The sequence below is a fragment of the Perca fluviatilis genome, chromosome 8 (assembly GCF_010015445.1).
Source record: "Perca fluviatilis chromosome 8, GENO_Pfluv_1.0, whole genome shotgun sequence".
NCBI lineage: Eukaryota > Metazoa > Chordata > Actinopteri > Perciformes > Percidae > Perca > Perca fluviatilis.
Genome location: NC_053119.1, coordinates 6,534,208 through 6,559,729, shown reverse-complemented (window position 1 = coordinate 6,559,729; position 25,522 = coordinate 6,534,208). Strand labels below are relative to the sequence as shown.

Below are 25,522 nucleotides of genomic sequence, written 5' to 3'. Positions count from 1 at the left end.
AAAATGCTGGACCCCACAACTTTAAAGGGCTGTTTGAGGGTTAAGACTTGGTTGTAGGATTACCGTAGGTTAGAATTAGGTTATGGTTAGGGTTAGGCATTTAGTTGTGATGGTTAAGGTTAGGGTAAGGGGCTAGGGAATGCATTATGTCAATGACCGGTCCCCACATTGTTAGTCCTCACAAATAAAAAGGACAAACAATTGTGTGTGTGTGAATTGAGTCTGCAGGCTGTAACAGTCTGTTAGACCACGAGAGCTTGTGCCGGAGCTGTAAATTGAACATGACTCCACGTCAGCGTCAGACTGGCATAATAACAGCAAGACGAGTCTGTTTACCTGCTGATGACTCTCCCATCCTTCTCCTGTTTTGCCTGCAGGCTCAGTCGTCACTACATTAACAACGCAACAAGGTTCCTCAGATTTACAGCTGACACTCATCTGTAGGGCTGCAACTAACGATTATTTTCAATGTCGATTCAATTATTTTAGGTGTTAGGAGTTATTTGGTCTATAAAATGTCCAAAAATTGAAGAAAAAAACCAGCAGAACCATAAATCAGCCTTAATGTCTCCTCTCTGTCTTCATCCTTTAGGTGACCCTGCTGCCGCCCCCGCTTCTCCATCCCAGATCCCCGCCGGCTGCCAAAAGGAGCTCTGCGCTCTCCGCTGAGGTCAGAGTCAGACTGTTGGCTGGCTGGAGAGGCTGCTGGAGTGTAGTGGGGGGTCTTGTATCTGTCAGCATGCTTCATGTCAGCTGCCGGCTGGATCAGAGCCACCTCGGCTGGGTCAGGTTCTCGGCAGACCTCCTGTGTGTCTGTGGTGGTGGTGATATGGAGAGGAGGATTGTCAGTTTGATACAAGAGTCTTTATATCTTCAACCTTCAATAACTGGGTTGAGCAACCCATCGCTTCAAACCTGTAGAAATCAGGGCAGTGGATTTTACTCACGGCCCGTCCGGCTCCGAAGACGTGTCATCGGCAGTATACACCGTTTATCCGTTTCTTCTCAGTCTTTAGAAGAGTTCAATTTATTTTCCTTTGTCGCCTTTCGGAGGAGGATTGCGACTCGTACGTGGGGAAAAAAAAGCGCTCACGGGGATCCTTAAGTTTCGTTCAAATAATGCAAGATTAATTATGTCGAAACATGAATGATAAATTCTCTGTGGTTTAGGGTTGTGCCGATGGCTTACCGACATCACGATGGACAGCCAGCATCGTGATGCCACGCCCCCCCTGACCCTGTCCGACACACACTAATCCTATTCGCGGGCACTGGACGGGAAGTTGACAACTGCATTGGTCTCAAACTAGCAAAGACACTTGCGTCGGGCTTTGCGCGGTGCTGCGCAGGGTGCAAGATAGGGCCCCCTTAAGTGGACGCTACTTTTTTCCCCCCTTACGTGCAACCTATTTGTGAAAAAGACCATCACTTCAGTAGTACTGAAGCGCCTCAGCTTGGACACAGCGGTCTCAAGCGAGAGAGAAAAGGCGTTAACGTGGAACGCTATCACACTTTCCTTTCTCCCCTCATTGGACTAAGTTTGTGGACACTAATGTGTGCGTGCATCAATAAGTCAGTCTGATGTCCTATGGGTACGGGACGATGTTATGTAGGATTTATGAATTAACGTTAGCAACAGTAGGCTAATTCACGAGGGTGCTATTTTATGTGTGAGCTAATATTGCGCATCTGTTCATTTGCGCTGCAAGAATTATGTTTCTGTTTATTGAATACGTTATTCAGTGCACTTTTGGGGACATCATTTGAAATTGGGAAAAATTTCAAGTTGGGAAAAAAAGGTAATAAATTGCAATATATCGCAGAATATTGCAATATGTTTAAAATCGCAATAATATCGTATCGTGACATAAGTATCAGGATGCTATCGTATCGTGAGGCCTCTGGCGATTCCCACCCCTAGTAATGATGGTATGTTAGGTCATTACTGTCGCTCTGTTAAAGGCAAACGTTCCACTGTACTGTCGTTACGCAGCAGATCACGGAGATCTGATTGAGTCTAGACTTTATGGCACCGAAGTTAAGTGAAAGTGGGTCAAGTTGTAATTTACTGCCCCTACCAGCAGGCGGCAGCATAGCCATGTAATACTGTCTATTTACAGAGGGCATTTAAATGTATGTCTGATTATTTATCTGATTGTTTCTATGTTAACTGTCAGGCCATAGTAGTAGAAAAAAAATAGTTCGTAAGGTATCCTGGGTAATTTCATCTCCCACTTCATTTTAAGCCTGCATTGGACCTCACTATGTTTTGAGGGTTGATTTTTAAGAAAAATAGCCCTCCCCCTTGCTCCCTAAAGTATTTGGGACACCCTACCCCTACACGAGAACGCGCAAAAACGAGGGTTAGGTCAAAGATCTAGGGGAAGGGGAGGTATTGGGACAGAGCCTTAATTAGCTTTGTATCAACTCATTTGGCAATGGCTTGAATGTAACGGACGTTCATTAATATAAAATAGTAGCTTTAAAATTGCTGAAAATGTTTCAAATAAACACATTTTGAGGTAGTTTTTTGATGCGTACGCCATTTTTTTTTTTTTCTTTTCGTTTCAAAACGGACAAAGCACCGCCACAAATCGCATGCCCATTCCTCAGTGAATGTCAAGCAAAGTAAAAATAAAATACCGTCAGACTTTCTGACTTTCAGTCGGACTGTTGGCCTGCACAGAGACATGAGGACGGATATGGAAGTCAGCTGAACTCTGGGTAGAGATATAATACTGTAATAAAGCATAGATACACATTGTTTTATCGCCTCAGGAAATTAAATGTATTCTATATAAGCCAGTTGCAGATCAAGTAACGGTGAGGTGAAGCTGTGATTAATAATTTTATGACAGAATATATTAACGGACAGAAAAAACACTTGCAGAATAAGAATAAGTACGAGATTTTAAGAAGCCTGTGATCAAAGTTTAAAAGCTGATTCTAACTCTTTGAGTTTGACCTGCAGTGTAGAACAAATGCTGGTAAAAATACATTTTGGACAGACAGACTGCCTCTTTGATTTTCTCTTTTAATGAGTGTATGCTCATTTTTCAGATCTTCATTATTCTCCCCTGAAAGTCACATCCGTCTGAGGAAACGTTAAAAGAGACGGAGGAAGTTGGAAACTTATCTTGTGCTCTGATCAGTCGTTTCCTAAGCTTTTAGCATTTGTTAACTAAGGACACAACAGATGCTTGAAACGTCAGTCGTGTCCTTAGTTAGCCTTTATCACAGTCTGCGGTGATGATACAGTGAGCTGATGATGAGCTCTAGAGGGTTAACCTCAATGTTCACACACACAGTTAGAGATGCACCGATTACAATTTTCTAGGCCAATTCCGATTTTTCATTGAGTTTGGCCTGCTGATACCTATTTTTAGCCGACTCCGATTTCATTTTCACTTTTCTTTAATAGAACATTTTACATTTTGCATAGAACATAGACATTTTTTTGACTCTGTCGCTATAAAATACAACTATATGAATTACTCCTGGTGTGGGAAATTCCCACACATCTAAAGTGCAATGTTGATGGAAGAACAATTTCCTTCTTTTCACATCCAATGTCCAACTAAAGAATTTTTGATATATTTAGAAAACTAAACTTCTGTATGAAAACAGGTAATGGCAATAAAATAATATATAAATAACAAATAAAAATATAATAAATATTATGTTATTAAATATTTCTCACACACACACACAGGGTAACGGTAACCGTTACCTGAAACAGATGATTTAACGTCACCGCTCATTTTACACACAGTTTAGCAACAAAACTAAACGCTGAGGGAAGATTACTACGTTTTTAATGTTGGTTTTGAGCGGTATGCACCCCCACTAACCTGGAAGGCCTTTCCTTTCCTAAACTCTTAACACAGTTAGCACAATATCCGTCTGTGTAGGCTATACAATTAACACATTTCTTGTTGCTTTGACACAAAATGCATACAGTTAACACAAATTTAAAATGCGTGAACTTCTTTTACACACAAGCTCCACCAAGACCAAAACAATGGATCTTTACTGCCAAATTTACAAATGCTTTCATACTGTATGTCAGAACAGATAACATGTTCTAAAGCTAACTTATAGGCTAAAGTCAAAGTGAACAGCTGATCATATTGTATATTGAAACACAAATATATCCCCTGCATTTTATACATGCATTTATTGAGAAACAGCTGATTGAAGTTACGCAAATAGATCAATCCCAGCTGATTCCCTTCTAGGAAACACACTCAGGTGTTGAGGTTCTTCCAATCGCATGATCATATGGTAGTACAGTAAAAGAGGACCTATTTGAACAATATACTGTAGATGAACACAGAAAATAAGAAAAATGAAGGGAGATGTAGAGGAGTACCAGGACAATTCTGTCTGTCTCCTTTTTTTCATAAACTGTATTTTCTATAAAGCTACTCTGAGATGGGTCAATAATTTTTTGTATTGAATCTCTGCAGCAAAAGAAACAAATCGGTGGCCGGGTTGGATCAGTGGGTAGAGCAGGCGCACATATACTTGGAGGTTTATGCCTCGACGCAGAGGTCCTGGGTTCATATCCGACTTGTGACGATTTCCTGCATGTCTTCCCCCTCTCTCTCTCCCCTTTCTCAACTAGCTGTCCTGTCAAATAAAGGCGGAAAAGCCCAAAAAAATATCTTTTAAAGAAAATTTACTAAACCCAACAAAACAAATGTAGAGAGGCTTCAACAGAAACTGCAGTGCAAAACACAATCTATGATCAATACAATCACTTTTGTCTGACACATAAAATAATGCAGTTTCTGTAATTCCATGGGATGTTAGCGTTTGGTAGGACATTGTGCTATGATTGACTAAATGTTCCTGTTCGGAGAGAACATGTGTTAGTGATTTTGGAAGAATTATTTGATTTTGAGACATGATTGCATTGTTTTGGTAAACGCAGTGTATTGTGTTTAGTGAATTATTGTATTTTGAAAATCAGCGTTGGAGTTTAGTTTACAATGTGTGATTTTGAGCATGAAATTAACTGTTTTGCCAATCGTGTGTTGTAGGTGTGTTGCTGCGTTAAGAGTTTAGGAAAGTTGTTAAAAGTATTGAAACAATTGTCATAGCGATCGTGAAAAACTGTAATACAGCGCGTCGGAGGAATACAGCGTCTCCTGCAGCGTTCGCTAACGTTAGCTTCTTGTCTCATCTGGGGTCTGATAAACAGTAAATTCATCAAAGTCAGTGTGCCCAACGCTATTTTCCGATAAACTGTAGCGGTCATATTTCACGGGACCCGCGTGAGTGCAGTTTTCATGTTCCAGTTGTTCAGCCTCAGAGCGGAGAGAGACTGTTCGCCTGAGATCAGTAGAGCAGACTGCTCTGCAGAGCCTTGTATGATTACGACTTTATGACATTTCATAAACAGCTGATGGAGCATAGACTGACCGGCCGGTCGCTGGTCATGGCCGATCACGTGAGAATCGGCCAATTCCGGTCACCAGCCGGTCAGTCGGTGCATCTCTAGAAAAAAATATACAAAGCATTCAACTCGCAACATGAGTTGTATGCTTCGTCATCACCACCCACCCAGACAAAAATCGAGAAAAGATGACGCCGTAACTACAATATTCCAGACCATTCAACAAAATAGTAACAAAATAAACCATAAACCAAATGAACATATGTCTAAATGACACCATAAACCCATCATAGACGTCTCTCCCCAGCACAGAGCTTCTCAGGAGCCCTCCAGAAAGCTTTTTTTAACTCAGCTTTGTTTCTCCTCAGGTTTCCAGGGCGACCAAGGCTCCAAAATACACGTACGTCCGCCTGGGCGACCTGAAGCCCGGAACGGTAGTCAACGTATACGGAGTGGTGGTCTTCTTCAAGCAGCCGTTCAAGAGCCGCGGCACAGGTCAGTCTGGAACCAGATTACCTTTTAGTATAGGTGTGTGTTTTTTTATTTTTTTATTTTCTGTAAACAACCTGGAAGAAAAGCCTCAAGAACTGTAAAAATATAAAGAGTTTACAGTCATGTTAGCAGCTCTGGGAGACATTAAAACCTGGATACAGCAAGTGCAGTAAAACATTGGACAAAATTCAAACAATCAATCCCAATATATACAGTTGTTGCAAGGTGAGGTGCGTTGTAGCTCAGGGGAACCATGAAGCCGATAAAAGATCACACTGGCAGGAAGGTTTGCTTTATTTTCAGTCTTCAAAAAAACATTAAAACAAAGAAAAAAGAAAAAGAACTCCTCTTTACTCTGCTCAAACTGTTCTGGTGCTACCCCTCAAACAAAACCGTTTCAAACAAAAGCAACGCTCACATTTTAAGCCCGAGACACACCGAGCCGATAATCGGCCGTCAGACAGTCTGGCGAGGTCAGTGACTCGAGTCTGTTCAGTGTGTTCCGTGCCGTCGTCAGTCGGAGGGGCCGTCGGCCTTCATTTTGGCCGATTTGACAAGTATAATCGGTGGGGCGGGCACTGCCGGCAGTCGGACTCAAATGACCCATCTGATTGGTGGAGTGCTAACCCGGAAACGGGGAGCGGGATGAGCGTGACTAGAGTCTCTCAAAATCTGACGAAAATCTTTCAAACTGACCTTTGTTGAGCTGAAATGAATGTTTCGGTGAACTATTTTAGTACAATATGAAATCGTATTCTGAACGAGCCGCCATGACAGTCTGTCTTTGAATTTCCGGAGAAACCAGACCCCACGTGACGCGTTCGTCCAATCAGCTGCCGGTTAAAATTTTGGGGCGACAATACAGATTAGCGCCGCCTGCTGTTATGGAGACGTATTACGTCTCCTCGCTTCGGTGTGTTCCGAGGCACTTTTTTGACCAACTCGGGGAGACCGATCAGTCCGACTGCCTTTTCTGCCGAGGGTCGGCCGTCTGGTCGGTGTGTCACGACCTTTACTCACACATATAGGATTAGAGCCCGCCTCTCCAGTTCAAATTGGCCAATCAGGTCAATACTCAGGTCAGTAATCAGGTGTGGTACATCATCCAGCAATGAACACTCATCCAAACAAATCAATCCTTTGTCTTAAAATAAAAGAAAGCCTAGTGAGAGTAAATATCTACATTTATTAACAAAATGGTTAGCGAGGGAGCGGGTGCTTCCTCACAACAGTATAGACAACAACCGAGATGTATGCACTGTGTTCTAGAGGAGCAAATTCAAAAGCGCGTGCAATGATCAGAAACTATCGCTTGTAACGAGTTATTAAAGTTACAGTAACCGTTTTTTAAAATCGGAAAACTTTGAACCTTTTCAGCACCACGGACAGAGACGTTGAGCTGCTCGGCAGCAGTCGAGTTTGAAAAATGTGATAAAGATGGCGAGTAAGTGGTTGAAAAGGTACCCAAACACATAAACCACATCACCTCCTCCGAGACAGAAATGAGCTGACAGACAGAAAAGAAGAGAAAAGTCTTTCATGAAACGATATAAGCTGGATCAGTGCGGAGTAAGAGCAGACGCACCGTTTTGTTTAGATGAAACCATCTGTGGAGAGGCAAAAATATATATATATTTTCAGTTTGTGTGTTGATGGCCCTATAATGGATGTCTGGGTTTGAACAGCTCAGGCTCAGAGCTTTAAAAGCTTCAGGACTCGTCAACATCACGCCGGAAAGGTGCATTAATCTAATCCACTGAACCTCTGGAACAATGTTTAGTCATTCACTTCATTTCCCTGTCAACACACCGCAGCTGATATCAGGAAGTGTAGGAAAAGCAGTTTGGACCTGAGGAGCTGGCGGATGCTGGAATTATGAAAGAGGAGCGATGGAAATAATAAGATAATAAAACATCAGACGGTTCAGTCGGAGTCGACCTGCAGCCATGCAGCACAGCATGATCAAGTGTGATGATGATAGGATGGTAAAAAGGTGTGTGTGTGTGTGTGTGTGTGTGTGTGTGTGTGTGTGTGTGTGTGTGTGTGTGTGTGTGTGTGTGTGTGTGTGTGTGTGTGTGTGTGTGTGTGTGTGTGTGTGTGTGTGTGTGTGTGTGTGTGTGTGTGTGTCGGTGTGTGTGTGTGTGTGTGTGTGTGTGTGTGTGTGTGTACGTGTGTTATGCGTGTGTGTGTGTGTGTGCGCTGTGCTGTGGTATTGTTGTGGTGTGTTGTGTTGTGGTTTTGGAGGGATAATAAAGAAAAAGCAGCATCCAGGCTGGAAACTGCCCCAGACTTTGTCATCATCATTGTGGATCCTTCAGGCGTCTTTTAAAGTAAACAGAGATATTAGAAAAATCCATCCACACACACACACACACACACACACACACACACACACACACACACACACACAGACAGACAGACACAGACAGACCCATACAGTCATTGTTACACATATGTGTGTGCACATACAGAATATATAGAGTTCATTTGCAAAAATGTATAAAAGATGTTTTTTTTAAAGCTGTAGTGTGTTACTTTTAGATGTTAATAAACGTCCGTTACATTTAAGCCGTTGCCAAATGAGTTGCTACAAAGCTAATTAAGACTATCAGCTCCACACAACTCTCTCTGGATTTCTCAGCATGGCTATGTTTAGAAGATTGTGGCGTCCGGCGACTTTCCTGCGCAGAAGCTCGAGTGAAGATAATGACCTCTTCTCTTCTGAGTCCATCATGTTGTTTTAATCCTCCGTGTCCTCCTTGGCTACTAGCAACTGCGTGGGTGGGGGTGGGGGGGGGGGCGTTTTTTTTCTCATTACCGGTACTTACAATTCCTCACGGGGCGACCGAAACGGCACACTATAGTTTTAAATTATGAATTCATTCAAAAAAAAATGTGAATGAAAAAAAACTACAACATTTTAATTGAAACGACCCAACACCAGTTTGAGATTCACTGGATTTTATACACACACAAAAAAAACATAATTTAGGAAAATATATAAAACTGGCTATATCTCCTTTTGCAAATTAACCCTTCATATGTAATAACCGAGTCTGTTAAGAGTCTTAACGAGACTCAAGCTTTATTTTAAAACCTTGGCACGTTGTCGGAGTATGTTCAATCTCTCGTAGAAGCGGATTGGTGGAGTGGTTTGATTCAGTTTCCTTCAACTACAACGGTGTTGCTTTTTCTTAAAGCGCTCATATTAGGCTCATTTTCAGGTTCATAATTGTATTTTGAGGTTGTACCAGAATAGGTTTACATGGTTTAATTTTCAAAAAACACCATATTTTTATTGTACTGCACATTGCTGCAGCTCCTCTTTTCACCCTGTGTTCAGGTCTCTGTTTTAGCTACAGAGTGAGGCATCGCACTTCTGTTCCATCTTTGTTGGGAGTTGCGCATGTGCAGTAGCTAGGTAAGGATCACATTTTGTTTGTTTCTACAACTTCAGTTAGAACAAGGCAGGATTAGCCGGGAGACTTCCAACTTTGCGTGGAATACCTGCAGAACAGGGACATGTAAGTAGTTCTTTTGTAGATTATGGTGAACTAGTGTGTGTTGTAGCAGTGTTTTGCCATTCAGAACGAGCTAGCATGCTACGGTTAGCCACCTCGTCTCAGCTAGTGACGTAGAAAGCCCTGCAGATTTTGACCAGCTCACCAGGAGACTGAAAGCAGGATACATTCAGAAACCATATCTCACTCAGAACAGCATGGATGTTTTTTTTCTTCCAAGTTTGTATGCGTGTGGAAGCACCAGAGACCCAAAATAACACCCCAAATCCCGGAAAAAGTGATTTTCTTTTTTCATAATATGGGCACTTTAACACGGCGGATTTGTAACCTTGGGCAGTTTTTTAATGATTCATCAATAAAGTGACTTGACATTAATATCATCCTCATGGGGTTACATCAGCAGGATTAAAAAGTCAGAGGAAATACATTAAAGTGAATTTGTACTGTAATATATATAATAAGATATCGTGATATGATACTAGATATCATCTCAGAATTTTGGATATCGTAATATGGCATAAGTGTTGTCTTTTCCTGGTTTTAAAGGCTGCATTACAGTAAAGTGATGTCATTTTCTGAACTTACCAGACTGTTGTAACTGTTCTATTATTTGCCTTTACCCACTTAGTCATTATATCCACATTACTGATGATTATTTATCTAAAATCTCATTGTGTAACTATTTTGTCAGAGCACCAATAGTCAACACTACAATATCGTTGCGGTATCGATATCGAGGCGTTTGGTCAAAAATATCGTGATATTTGATTTTCTATATATTGCCCAGCCCTATACTGTAATGATTTTGCCCAACTAAACGATAAACTTAGGCCTGTTCTTCAACGTATTCCTAATGTTTTGTATTATGTTCTCCATCACTATCACACGTACAGCTTAAAGGGTTTTCATTATTTTTCACGCCTTCCTCAGAGTTCTGACCACAGGAAGTTTTCTTTCCACAGACTTCTGCTCCAGCCTGAAGATTACCGATCAGTCCAACCAGAAGATCGGCTGCACCATCTTCTGTCAGCTCGAGGACCATCCCAAAATCTTTCAAATCGGAGACATCATCCGCTTCCACAGAGTCAAGGTCCAGCCTGGATTACAGACTGCTTCTTTTAGGAACCACATTTCTTGTTAAATTTAAAGCTTTAGTGCGTAACTTTTTGATATTAATGACTGTCCTTTACATTCAAGCCTTTGCCAAATGAGTTGATACAAAGCTAATTAAGACTATCAGCTCCACACAACTCTCTCTGGATTTCTCAGCATGGCTATGTTCAGAAGATTGTGGCATCTTGCGACTTTCGCGTTTATCTGTGTTTTAAGCCCCCAACGTCTCCTTCCAGGCAGCACTGCCTGGAAGGAACTAGGATTAGGCAATGGTTGTGGTTAGGGTTAGGTGCCTTAAAGTCAACGGTTGCAGCACTGCCTTGAAGTCGATTAGGCAATGGTTATGGTTAGGGTTAGGTGCCTTAAAGTCAACGGTTGCAGCACTGCCTTGAAGTCGATTAGGCAATGGTTATGGTTAGGGTTAGGTACCTTGAAGTCAACGGTCGCAGCGCTGCCTGGAAGGAGACGTTAGGGGCTTAAAACACCAGAATTACCTCTTCTGAAGAGTCCATGTTTTTTTCCTCCGCGTTCCTCCTTGGCTGCTAGCAACTGCATGGAGGGCCAGGGGGTTGTGCGCGATCACGGAAGGCTTGTATCATGTGGATGTGCCAACAGTGTTGTTGTCATTACTCAGAATTCCTCATGGGGGAGACAGAAACTACGCACTATAGCTTTAAAACTAATGAAAGGAAATTATTTCCAACATTGAATATAAAAGGCACCACTAAACGAACGACTTGTGCAGTTGTCTACTGATATTTTCTTTCAACTAACACAAATCTCTCTTTCTCGACGTATTTATTGTGCCAGTTAATATCGCGATAAAAAAAAACGATGTATTGTGCAGCCTTACTTATGAGAATATGTAATCAAGAAATAATTGTATCTACAGTACGTTCAAGAGCTCAGTGATCAAAGATCCCACGTTTCTCTACACAGACGCAGTCCTTCAATAACTCCATCACGCTCGTCACCAGCTTTGGTTTCTCTGTGCTGGTGTTTGACGGAGCGGAGGGCGGATCCATGGAGCCGCGGACCTCCAGCCGCTCCTTCCACATCGACCAGGAGGACCGTCAGACCGTGGAGGAGCTGCGATCCTGGGCCGCCAACCAGGCTCTCGTCCCCTCTGTTCCCACAATCCCTCTGTCTGCCGTATCGCCCAAAGCTTACTTTGACCTGACCTGCCAGCTGCTGGCCAAAGCTCCCATTGACACCACCTGCACCCTGTTGAGGGTAAGAACCTTACACACATTTATTTGATTGGGATAACGCCCATGGTTCATTTCTGTAGATGGGCCAGTTTTAGCCAGGTGGTTAATTTTCAGCTGTAGACCTACTGTATTTACCCAGCATGCATGTCTTTATGGTTAACTAACTAACCAACCAGTTGAAGATATGTGGTGCATTCCTAAAAGCTAATGAGCTAGTTTGTGTTTCTCAGTATTTATTATGGGTCTTTTTCTTTTTACTACACGCAACGGTGGAAGAACAAGTATTCAGATCCTTTACTTAAGTAAAAGTACTAATAACACACTGTAAAAAAGTCCTGCGTTGAAAATGTTACTTAAGTGAAGGACAATTTACTTAAAGTATTAAAAGTAAAAGTACTCAGTGCAGAAAAATCCAGAAAAAGGCTTGTATCATGGGACGCGTCGACAGTTTTTTCGTCATTACTTAGAATTCCTCATGGCGGCGGCAGAAACTACGCACTATAGCTTTTTTTTATGGAAAAAATGAAAAAATGATCTGATTCCAGGTTCTTTAAATGTGAATATTTTCACTCCTCTTTGTAGGGCTGGGCAATATATCGATATTATATCGACATCGATATATGAGACTAGATATCTTCTTAAATTTTGGATATCGTGATATGTAAGTGGTGTCTTTTCCTGGTTTTAGAGGCTGCATTACAGTAAAGTGATGTAATTTTCTGAACTTACCAGACTGTTCAAGCTTTTCTATTATTTGCCTTTACCCACTTAGTCATTGTATCCACATTATTGGTGATTATTTATCAAAACTCATTGTGTTAATATTTTGTGAAAGCATCAATAGTCACACTACACTATCGCCACAATATCGACATTGAGGTATTTTGTCAATAATATCGAGATATTTGATTTTTTCCATATCTCTCAGCTCTACCTCTGTGAAAGTAAACTGAATATCTTTGAGTTGTGGAAGAAACAAGACATTGGAGGACGTCATCTTGGGCTTTGGGAAACACTGATCCACATTTTATACACAAAACAAATTCTTTTTAATTAATCAAGAAAATAATCGACAGATTCATCAACGATGACAATAAACGTTAGTTGCAGCCCTACGTATTGAGTGTTTGCCTTCTGTCTTCATCCGTCTCGTAGTAAATCTACGCGTTCCACGTGTCTCAGTGGGAGGAGGTGTCGTGTGTATTATCCAGGCCCTCCTGAGCCGTTTCAGCAGCCACCTCCGTTTTCAGAGCAGAAATGAGTCTAAGTGAAGGTTGGTTTCCTGCCAGTGAGGATGATAGAGGAGATACATTTGAACAGGATTTGGAAGTGAGCGCTGGTCTGCTGCCAGTCTGCTCTCACTGGTTTCTAAAGCTGTTCTGAGGGTGCTGCCTGCTGTTACACAACAACACATACAACACATTCAACCAGGAGAGGATGTTCTCCAAATCACAACAATTAATTAGACTAAGAATAGATTGTTGTACTTTTTCCTCAAGCACCTGAGATCATTAACTAAGCATTCTTTGCTCTTAACTGAATTTCTTTAGTGTACAACAGCCAGCTTTGACATGATTTCAAACTGGAAGTGACTGAAAATAATTAGTGAATATGAACAGTATTTGTGTGAGAGAAGAGCAGCAGAGTTGTGAGTATGACATGAATTTGTTACCGTTCCCCAAACTGCTGCAACAAAGTTTAAAGTCAGATTAGTCTTTGCCAGACCTTCCTCCACTGCGGCGCTGGCTAGTCCACACAGCATTCCGGAATGGGAGAAAAAACGGGCTCTGGTTTATTATTGTTAGGGTTAGGGTCCATGTGTTATGACTGTGTCATGACGGTGTCATGTCACTCTTATGTAGATACCTTCAAGTAAAGTGTTACCATGATGCCCAACCCTACAGATGGATAAATGGACTGTCAACAGCATTGTTTTTCTGGTCTACAGATCCAGAGCCCTACCCCTTGATCAAAATGAGTATTTGGACAGCCCTTACTCTCTCGTGAACGCGCAAAACTAAGGGGAAGGGGTAAGACAGAGAAATGAGATGCAGCCTTATCGTCATGTTTTGATTATTTCCAGGTGTGGGACGGGACCAGGTGTCCTCACACTCTGCTGAATGTGATAGTTGAGCCGAACGTCACAGAGGGACCGACGTCCTTCTCTCAAGAGAGAGGGAGCCTCATCGCCAACATCCTCGTCTACGACAACCACACGGAGTTCGCCAGGCAGCTGAAGGTCAGAGCACAAACAACATTTGTTTTATGATGCATTTTTCATCAGAAAATCCCTAATTCTCAGCCATACTTGTTAAATATGGAACCACAGATGTCATTCACATACGATCTCTAAATTTGACTGATTTCATTAGTCAAACAACACAACACCGCTCTGAAAGTGTTTGCCCGATTGACATTTTTAGTTTGCGTGACACAGCAGAAACCCAAAGATCTACCGGCTGGGTTTTAGTGTGAATGCCTGACACAAATTCGGACATGGTTAGGGTTGGGAATTGTTTTGTTATTAATAATTCTGGTTCTGGTTCTTTCTTTTGATTCCAGTTCTTATCGATTCTTGATTCCGATTCTTTGAGGGTGGAGTTGAAAGAGGTCCCATGCTTACTTCACACATTTTATTTTGATTCAGTGTTGATTTACACCTTTTCCGGGCTTTTTCAACGTAAAATAAAGCCACACAACAAGTGCCTGGAAGTACGGTGGCCGCTGTTGAAAATAAAAACTTGTGCATGTACAATTTGGAACCAATGATCAGATTCAAAAAAAAATTTCCATTGGAATCGTAATTTTTGAAACGACTGGAGTTACATAAATGTTCGGAGGTTTGTTTGACCATATTGGAAGTTTGACGTCTTCACAGCACTGAAAGTAGTAGCTGAACAAAGCACTTTTAAATAAATGTCTGATCCTGATCTTTCCTACAATTTTCTGACTGGAGCTTCATTCACTAGGTCTATGCATAGATTATTGAATGTGCTTGCATTTATCTGTGTCTGAAATGACATGGAAAACAGTAATCAGACCCTGAACATTTTCTTGGGGGAGAACCCCCAAACTCCTCTCAAGGCTATTTGGCAGCCACATTTACCCATAATTTAGAGAATGGATGATGAATACTTTAACTTTTGTGTATTTGTTGGCTTTTGTTATGTCCTGGGGCTGTCCTCCATGTCTTTTTCAAACTGCTATGATGGGCCAGAATTTAGAAATTACCTGAAGTACCTTATAGCTGATAGTTTATACATACACCGTCAACCATGTCAGGGTTGTAAGGCAAATCAGCACTTGGTATAAAAGTTGTCGTGTCCCTGTGACCTGTCTTGAGCGTGGCTCTGGTGAGCTGTGCCGTGCTACGCTTCGCCACACCATTCTGTGTCGTCTAGGGTTGGGTACTGAAACGCGGTGCCAATAGGGCACCAGTGCCGACGTAAACGGTAGTAACGAGACCGAATAAGAACGAAAATGTTGGTGCCTCTTTTCGGTGCCTGACTTTACACTAAACTCGACAGCAGGTAACGTTAGCCTACCTTTAGCTAGCAGCTGGATTAAACACTAAATGCTGACAGCTAACGTTAAACCGTGTAAAGTGTGACTGTATTTCACTCTAGAGGATTCCAACAGCGGGACGTAACAGTCTGATTGCAGCTGCCGTTGTCGGAAAAACAACACAGACGGTGAATTTACTTGAAACTCGCCAGCCTTGTGGTGCATTTAAAGTTATTGTAAAATACCCTTTTCCCATCTGGTGCTTGTTTTTGTCGTTCAACAGCAATTTACTAGTGAAATACGTTATCAGTTGTAGTTATTACTATATTATTAAATCATTTAATTTTGACCATATGGCCTTAGCAATACACAAGCCATTCTTTAATGTCACGACAGTCGTTTATTACCCTTCTTTTCAGTTCAGGTACGGTTAAGGCACCGTTTTTTAAAAGTATCGCCTTAGCACCGGTATCGGGAAAAAACCCAAACGATACCCAACCCTAGTTGTGTTGCACTGAACATTTTCCTTTTTTTTTTAGTCGTGGTAAAGTATAAAATTTTCCTTTTAGAGGACTTAAAAGAGGTCTTAAGAGTCACTAAATTTGCTGTTAAAAAATGTGCAGATACCCTGTGTATTATTTCTGGACTGGAGTTAAATAAATGTTCAGAGGTTTGTTTCTGTGCTGAGTTTAGTATGTATGGATGGATGTATTGGATAAAGTCAGTTTGAACTGAAAGGCTCAGTGTTGACACTTTATTGAAAGGAGAGAGAGGATCATATGGTATGTTTAAATTCACCCACCAGGCGACATCAACAGAAAAGTGTACAGAATCGACTCTCAAATACCTGCAGTACGGGACATTATAGAATATTGTTAGTTAGGGCTGGTCGATTAATCAAAAATGTATTGACATCGAAATTCTGAAGCGGTTATCGACGTATTTTTCCCATGACGATAATTCCGATAATTTCCGGCTTCTACTTTCTCCTTAAAAACATTCTACCGCGTGTGTAGTCACGTGACTTCGTCGGGCCAGTCAGCTGCATGGAAAGCATAATGGAGGATAACTCAAACACAGTCCTAGTCAACTGAGCAACTTTTGCGCAAAAAATCCGTCAGTGTCCGTCGTCTGGACATTTTGGCTTCAGAAAAGATGATTTAGAACAGTGTGATTAATTATCGTTTATTGAGTTAAAATGTGCAATTAATCGTGATTTTGATTTTAGGTCCTATCGTGCAGCCCTACGTTCATTCAATTTAGTTTTTTTTTTGTAGCTAAGAAATGAGATCTAGAGAAACGAAAATGTGTCTGCAGTATAAAAAAAAGGTAAACAGAAGGCTGATGTAAAATATCTGGTCAGATTCATAATCTTTTATCGGATAGTTCCCGATTTAATCCCCCCGCGGAGAACGCTTGTTGAATGATTTGATTTAAATGTGCCATTGGCCAATCAAGAATTGAGTTGCTGCTTGATGCATTTGACGTTTTATTTTGGCTTTTTTTTTGCTTTTCATGCTTTTTTTTAAACTTTTTTTTCTGACACTTTTTCTGCTTTTTTTTCGACGCTTTTGATGTTTTTCAAAAAAAATAATTACTTTTTTATTTTTATTTTTTTCGTTAATTTCTTCGCAGTTTGACTTGCTTTCTTTTTTCGACACTTTTTTTTCTCTCGATGCTTTTGATAGGGTTTTTGGAACTTTTTTATCTACGTTTCTTTTTCTTCCAGAAAACAGAACAAATAATTTGTATAGGGGCCAGTAAAAATTGACTTTGGGCAAGTAGAATTTCTTTTCACTTGCCCGAGTGGACAAGTGAAAAAAAAAAAAAAAAAAAACTTACATTGAACCCTTTAGAGTGTCACTTAGCACCTGTTGTGGTTAAGTGCCGGGGTTCCCAACCTGGGGGCCGGGGACTTACAAACAAAACAATTTAAAGGAATAGAATTAGACATACAGCTCAAAACAAGGACAACAAAGATAGTTAAACATAAAGCATTTTTCGGGCATTTTAGGCCTTTATTATGCAAGAGAGAGAGAGAGAGAGAGAGAGAGAGAGAGAGAAAGAGAGAGATATTCCACAGGTCAGAGTTGAACCTGCCACCGCTGTGACAAGGACTGAGCCTTTGTACATGGGGCGCACGCTCTACCGGGAGAGCTATCCAGGCGCCCCAAACATAAAGCATTTAACTAGAATGTACCTAGAAGTAGGTGAAAAATAGATAACCACATACAACGTCTTTACACAAGTCCAGTCACCGCTTCCCTAGATATAAACTTGATGATTGAATTGTTGTTATTACTGATCAATTCCCAGTTTTGTGGTGTCATTTATCAACACCTGCATGCAGGGCCTGACCATGCGACAAAATGTGTCGGCACATTACTGGGCTGAAGAGGCCGGCTGAGACAATCGACCAACAACAAGATGAGGATGATTCAAAGAAAAGTAAAATGACTTAACAGCACTCAAATGTGTATTCTTAACAAGTTTAAGAACGATGCTCGTGCTTTTCCTTTCATAAGGCAAAAAGTAAAAAGCAGTGGGCTGTGGCCAAAAAAGTTCAGGCCCTGCCTACATGTGGTATACTGTAACTTGTGAGTGTTAGTAGAAACTGTGCATCCACTCTGATTCAGATTAATTTAGCTTGTTAGAATGGAACTACACCCAACAATTCCACCCAAGTCTTTAGAGGATGATTTCTCTCTCTCTCTCTCTCTCTCTCTCTGTGTGTGTGTCTGACTGTAGCGGGATACACATCCATCTTTATTCGGGTCTCGGAGACTTAAATTACGGCGTGCCGGTCGCAAGGTCACATTGAATTGCAAGACAAAACGCCGCACACTGTCAGTCCCGTTTATCTCAGACAGGTTTTATTTCACAGCTCTGTCGATCAGACCCTGAATGCTTTGTTTAGGAACATTTACACAGACATCAGTTTATAAAACATTTCTCAGGCGTTTTACCTGCCTCTCACATTTATCAGATGAAGTGCACTCAGACTAGAAGGGATGTAAACTTCAACTGATACCATGTGTTTCTTTAAAGTCCATTTGTTCTTCTTGTTTCTCCTGCTAAAGTGTTTAGATGTTCATATACTAATAAACCACACCACTGTTTTTTTAGGCCAAGAACTACAAGTTGTTCCAATGATTCCATCAGTTTCATCTTTGGACTTTGGACTTTTAGGCAGGAGGCCTTAGGAATGTCTGTAATCGTTGCCTCTCACTATGGCTGCAACTAATGATTATTTTCATTGTCGATTTAATCTGTTGATTATTTTCTCGATTAATCAATTAGTTGTTTGGTCTATAAAATGTCAGAAAATGGTGAAAAATTCCGATCAATGTTTTGAGGATGTCCTCAAATGTCTTGTTGTGTCCACAAATGGATGTTAAGTTTATTGTCAGTTAAATAGTTGACAATTAAACAATTTATCTTTGCAGCTCTGACATAAAATATTTCAAAATGTCAACAAAAGCGATCGCCGCGGTGTTGTGGAGCAGTGGGAGTGTCACTTAAATGGCTCATTTGTGTGACATTTAACCCCACAATGTAGCACTACAATGATTCCGTCAGATTCTTTAAAGATCTCCTATGGTGCTTTACAAATAAAATTGCCATTGCCGTTTCTAATAGGTCTTGCAATCAAAGTCATAGGGGCCATTTTCTTTCTTTTTTGTGTTATTCTTGATGTTTAAGCAACCAGAGTTCTTTGTCCTTTCTTTTTCATACAGTGATGATCAGTATAGAGTGGCCTGTGTAGCCCTAGGGTGGCGGAAGCGACAGGGGAGAGCTGGTAACTCATTTGTCCTTTTCGCGGTTTCTTTGCAAGGGCGTACAGCCTGTAATAATCGCAAATTACTCTAATTCTAACAGGAGAAAAAAATGAATCATAGCTTTGGAAACCACACTTCCTGACCTCCTGCTGCAGAGCTAATCCCACACCGCTGCTGTTTGACTTCTTCTCTGAATATGTTTTAAGGATATCTGAGTTTGTATTGACCTCTGAGGAACTTTCAATTCCTTTCTGTTGTTTCTTTACTTTCTCTGATACATTTTTATACTAAAGTCGTCTAACACTCCAGCTGCCAGGTTTTGATTCTGAACTTTCTCTTCCAAGTTGCTTGTAGAGGAACTTCTCTTTTGTAACCTTGACTTTAAAGGCCCCGTGTGTAACGTGTTTAGCAAAATCGCTGTTGTCCTGTTTCATGAATATTTACCACCAGCATCAATTCCAAGTATTCCACACGTATTAAAATCCAAATTTCAGGAACAGGAGTCTTCTTCTTCGCCCAGAAAAAGAAAAAGGATATTGAAAAGAGCAAGAGACCGGCTTTTTGAATCTGGAAGGCTACCGTAGCTGTAATACGTACTTTGAACTGTGTGGTGCGAGAGAATTGATTGCGATATACAGTATGTGTTTCTCAAAACGTCTTGTTCAGACACTTTCACATGTATGATAGGTGTATTCTATTAATTATTCATTAAAATGTCAGAAAATAGTGTAAAAGCCCCTCACTATGTGCCTGAGTCCAAGTCTTCAAATGTCTTTCAGAAAGCTGAGAAAGATTGACATTTATGTTGGAAAGGACACTTTTTTTTGATCAGCTGATCATGATAAAATGTTTTACTGTGGATTTATCAGCATTAAAAAAGTGTCCACGAAAGGGAGTTAGTAACTTTGAAATACTTTTTATTGCTTCAAATCACTGAACTGAACAAAAATACAATAGTATTTTAGGATTGCGCATCCCACGATCCCCAAACGTAGAGCAGTGTTATTTAATTTAATTCAATTTAGCTGAACTGAACACACGCTATCGTTTTCTGAAACTTATTATCCAGACTTTTGTGTGTGGAAAACCAAACTGTTTATGGCTAGAAATCTTGAGAATCTGCCAATATGAGTCGTATTTATTAGTCCTGGGTACATCTCGGCACGTCCTACCAATTGCTGCCTGCATCCGCTTCAAGACACTAGTACTTACATACAGGGCCACGAACGGATCAGCCCCAGCTTACATCCAGGACATGGTTAAACCATATACCCCAACCCGCCCACTCCGCTCTGCATCAGCCAACCTGCTTGCTGCCCCCTCACAGCGAGGGACAACTAATCACTCGACGAAATCCCGACTGTTCGTTGTCCTGGCTCCTAAATGGTGGAACGAGCTCCCCATCGACATCAGGATGGCTGAGAGCCTACGCATCTTCCGCCGAAGGCTAAAAACACATCTCTTCCGACTACACCTCGGATAAACAAAAAAACAAAAATAAATAAATAAATTCTTGAACCTGCACTTTCATATGTCTCTTTGTAGCTTTGCTTATTTAAAGCTAATGTACTTGCACTTACTACTTGTTGTCTGGAGTTTGAACCTTCACAGTTGAAAGCCATTAATTGTAAGTCGCTTTGGATAAAAGCTTCAGCTAAATGACATGTAATGTAATGTGTAATGTAATGTAATGTCCTGGCTTACATGACTTGACTGAAGCTGATGAAAGGCAACAAAAAAATTCTATATCGTCCAGTCCTAGTTCACTCTCATCTAAAGTATGTGTGTCCATCTCATAAAAAAAAAAATCCAATGTTGATTTTTCTTCTTTTATAGCTCAGTTTTAATGTTTAGAAGTTGTTCAGAACACAGTAGGAGCTTCATCGTCCTGCGGAGAATTCATCAGTGAGTTTACACTTTTTAATGGTGACAGAAAATGACTCTAATTGCTTTGATGTTACTCTCTAATCTTTGCTTCATTTACCAATTGTTTGCCTAAGTGAATTTCCTTTCTTCTCATTTATTTTCTTAATTATCGCTGTATGAAGTGATCGTTTGTCAGTTGTTGTTATAGAGTTGGTTTAATATTGAGTCTGTGAGGCTGAGCGGGGTTTATTTTTCAGTTCTGCACTGACTGTCCTCCTGACGCAAATCTACACTCGACCCTGGGGGGCGTTTTAAAGAGCTCTTCACAGCCAAACGGAGCCGGTTCATTACACTGGATATCTTTAACCATATCTAAATGCTGTAAATACACTTCATCAACCCATTATTCAACGTAAAACAACAGTAGAGCTAATGAGTTTGAGGCAGTGTAGAATGAGATCATCTGGAAGTCATTGGTTTGAATACAGCTCGGGGAAAAATTAAATGACTTTCTGGACCTGACGCCCCAGAGGGAGAGTATAGTACTGAGCAGAGCTGTACCAATTCCAAATTCTGCTGTACAATTAATCGTCTCAGAAATAATTGCGATTAACAATATAATTGTCTCTTTCAGTCAAATTTAAAAATATGTATGTATTTGTTACTTTTTCAAATAAATCAAGTTTTCAATGAATTCCAGGATACATCTTTCGTTATAGATCACTGTCATGTGACCAAGATAATGTAATGGCACAAGTACACAGCCTATGAAGTAAACCATGCCATTTTCTTTCTTAAATGAACATGAAAATGTATCCTCATCAATAAAAAGTAAAGCATTGCTCATTAACAAAAAATAGATTCAATTATATTAGGAGTAAAAAAAATAACATCCCTATCTGCAAAACTGTGGCAAATTAGTCATCACTGCTTCTTCGCTTAATTTCTTCTCTAACTGTAAAATCTTGTGACGTTTTAATCTCGCGATATTTTGTTGGATGAGATCTCGTCACATCTCCAGTAACAACCTTTTGTTTACCATGACATAAGACTCTCTATTTTCGCTCCGTCTCTCCCTCCGTGTATGCCAGCTAGCAGAAATTATGTTTGAAAAGAGTTTGAATCTGATACATGTATGTATGAAAAATGCTGCGTAAATGTACATTTAAAGGTGCAGTGTGTAAGACTTCTAAAACCAACTTTCTGTCATATTTGCTGAAACTGACAGGTCATTTAAAACAAAATCTGGCTCCTCTGGCTTCAGATTCTCCAATCAGGGCCGGGGGGGGTCTAACGCTGCTCATGCACACACATTTATTCTCCCTTGTGGGGGGAGGGGCTTAGGAGACCGTTTTGGACTTTAGCGGAAGGGGGGAGGGACTGAGAAGTTGTCGATGTTCAAATTTTTGGCTAAGTCCTGGATCTTCGCAATCCTACCTATGGCACCTTTAATATTTCATGGCTCTCTAATGACCTTTAGAGAAGTCATGGAAAAGTTTTGGAATTTTGTCCATGAAAATGTGTTTGAACCCTGACTTTAGTATTACAGTACTTTGGGACAAGAGTATTTACATGCAAGTTCTTCACACGAAGCCAAGCAGGTTGTTCATCCTTGTTGTTTTTTTTGTTGCGTGTTGCAAACCAAAGACCTAACTCTGTGAAAGGGAGAAACCTTTGTCAGAAATTGACAAATTGGTTTATCCTCAACAGACGGGAGAAACAAGAAAGATAGTGAGGCAGCAGCATGAGTTTGTCATTGTTCCTCCACCTACCTTGTCCACGTCATGAAGTGAACGATCTGAGTCATCAGCACAGCATCATCAGCTGAGATCACTGTAACAAGAAAGGCAATCAGAAAGGTGCAAGAGCAAGAAATATTTTGGGGCCCTTAAAAAATATATATATAAAACATTATGATACAATCACAAACACTGCCAGTCGGTTAAACTCCCCATCCTCTCATCACCTCAACTAAACTGGCTGAACCCAAACAGCTGTTGAATGAAAAGCAAATTTTAACACTAGAAATTGTCCTATTTTGTGTCAGACTTGATTGCATTTTCCTGTGCAAAATTTATGCCAAACAATTAGCTCAAACTAAGTGGAAACAAGACCATTCATCAATTACTGATCAATGAGAGACAAAAAATATAATTAGGAAGTTTCATGTGCAGCAGTTTTCATTTGTTCCGTCACTTCATAGATTCACTGGTGTTAATTAGGATCTGACAAGAATTCATATTGACTATCAACTTTCAGTGGAATTACTTACATTACATTGTAGTGTTTTGTTGGATTTAATGGTTAACAGTAGGGCTGCAGCTATCGATTATTTTAGTAATCGAGTATTCTACCGATTATTCCATCGATTAATCGAGTAATCGGATTAAAAAAAAAATAAAAAAATACTTTTGTTTCATTGAAGAGCAATAATTAACAATAGTTTGGTTAAATTTTCGGAAAAAGCAACATTTTTATTGCCTACATTGCTTACAATATCATATCTCAAAAAACTAAACATTAAGTGCATTCAAGTGCCACATTACATTGTTTTTTTAAAGAAAACATTTTTTCAAATAATATCAACCTCTAACTAAGGCCTACATTAAACATACATAAACATTACATTAAGTTGTGCAACTTAACTTTCAGTTTCAACCTGAGACTGATCTGTATATAGGCCTATATGTAAATATTAGTTATACTAAACCTATTTTCATTTATATATTTGATTACAATACTAAACAGCTCTTTTACACTTATGCTCGTAGATCTTTGATCAGCTGTTTCTCCGTGGAGAGAGAGAGAGAGATGCGCAACAATCAGCTGTTTTTCCGAAGGGATAGTCAACGCGTCAGCTCTTTAGATCAGATCGTGGTCACCACTACGTATTTTCTTGTCTTTGTTTTTGGTAGTTGTTGTGTTTGGTGTAGTTTCATCTTCCATACAATTCTGTTATTTATTTTGTTGGTCCTCTTCGTGGAATGGAGGATTAAGTTAGACTCCATGTTTTCTGTTGAGATGCTAAAGCACTGACGTCGTGCTATTATTGTGGTAAGCTAGTTTGATTTTGCAGTAGACACACTGTACAGAGTTCTAGTTTTAATTACGTTTGAACTGATTCCAAACTGTGGACACTTTCTGTCGTTTTCTCCAGCCTGTCTCTTCTCTTAGCCCCTCGCTATTTACGCTCTAGCATGTGTCGCCAGCAGCAGACTGAGCAGCGTCTGGTGTGCAACAGTAATAATGATGCGTGCGGAAACACCATCCGTCAGCATACAACGTTGGTAACATTGATTTAACGAAGCTTCGAGGCGAGTCATTTTGCGTCGAGGATTTTTTGTAATCGAATTATTCAAGTTATTCGAGGAATTGTTTCAGCCCTAGTTACCAGCTGCATTGCATTTAACTACCACCACACCAAATTCGCTTCAATTTAATATTCAAGTGATGGGGTAATGTACTTTACCATAGACCGGCAAACACCCTCAAAGCTTTTTTTCACCTTGGTCTAACATTGGAGGGCGTGTAGCAGAGTAGCGTTATCAGCTGAATAGCTTAGCACAGGGGCTAATGGACTACGTTAGTATCTTCGTAAATGACCCCATGCCCGAAATGATACCAAACGTCTACACTAGTACATATAGGTTATGTACTCATAAAACGATGGATTGGAAAGTTTGTAAGTACACCAGAAGTTTATGTAAATAACACTTGCCTGCTGGCTTCTGCTCTCTGCTGCTGTTGTTGCTGCTGCTGTAAGACGAGTGCTTAGGGCCGTCTACAAATTACAACACCGAAAAGAGATGCAACAAAAATATTTTTTAATTTAACTTATTTTTTAAAGTAAGTGCTGTAGTATAACTAGCAGGAGACAAGTAATAATTGAGGTAAGTTTGGAAACATTACCTTATTTAATCATTAAATTAATAAATATTTTTGTTGTATCTCTTTTCGGTGTAGTAATTTGTAGACGGCCCTAAGCACTCGTCTAACTGCAGGTAGCAGCAGCAGCAACAGAGAGCTGAAGAGAGCAGGCAAGTGTTCATAAACCTCTGGTTTACTTACAAACTTTCCAATCCATCGTTTTATGAGTACATAACCTATATGTACTAGTGTAGACGTTTGGTATCATTTCGGGCATTATTAGTGGGGTCATTTACGAGATACAAACGTGGGTCCATTAGCCCCTGCGCTAAGCTCTTCAGCTGATAACGCTACACTACGCTAACTCTCCCAATGTTAGACCCAGGTGAAAAAAGCTTCTGGGGGGTTGTTTGGCTCGAGGTCATGGTGCAAAGGACCCTAGGGTGAAATTACTCCGAACCATCACTTTAAAGATTCTCTAATTATTTTTATCGTTCAGTTTTCGAAATCCAACGATCACCTCCAAAAACTTCACAGAGAACAATGAGGGCAACATGGCATCACCGATCTGTTTTAACCTAATATTCTCTGGTCCAGTTCAGGTTAAACATTTTTTGCAAAAACTTTTTTGAACGTCAGTGTGTGTGACCACATTTGGCTGACAGGAGGATCCACACGGTCACACAAACCCTAATCTGAACTCCAAATGGTGAAACACATAAGTAAGTGGCGCTCAGAATGGTGTCTCATGGGTAAAATGTCCCTTTG

The 25,522-nt window shown here is 40.4% G+C and overlaps 1 protein-coding gene across 3 annotated transcripts in view; it reads left to right on the top strand.

The window, feature by feature from the left end:
* The window catches only part of pot1 (protection of telomeres 1 homolog), an 83,513-nt gene that overhangs the window by 27,338 nt on the left and 30,653 nt on the right, over positions 1 to 25,522 (top strand). For all 3 annotated transcript variants that reach the window (XM_039809783.1, XM_039809782.1, XM_039809784.1), the window contains 5 exons: positions 593 to 670; positions 5,770 to 5,896; positions 10,377 to 10,504; positions 11,467 to 11,760; positions 13,822 to 13,977. In XM_039809783.1, the coding sequence (XP_039665717.1) occupies positions 593 to 670; positions 5,770 to 5,896; positions 10,377 to 10,504; positions 11,467 to 11,760; positions 13,822 to 13,977 (783 nt within the window). The remainder of the gene's footprint in view (positions 1 to 592; positions 671 to 5,769; positions 5,897 to 10,376; positions 10,505 to 11,466; positions 11,761 to 13,821; positions 13,978 to 25,522) is intronic.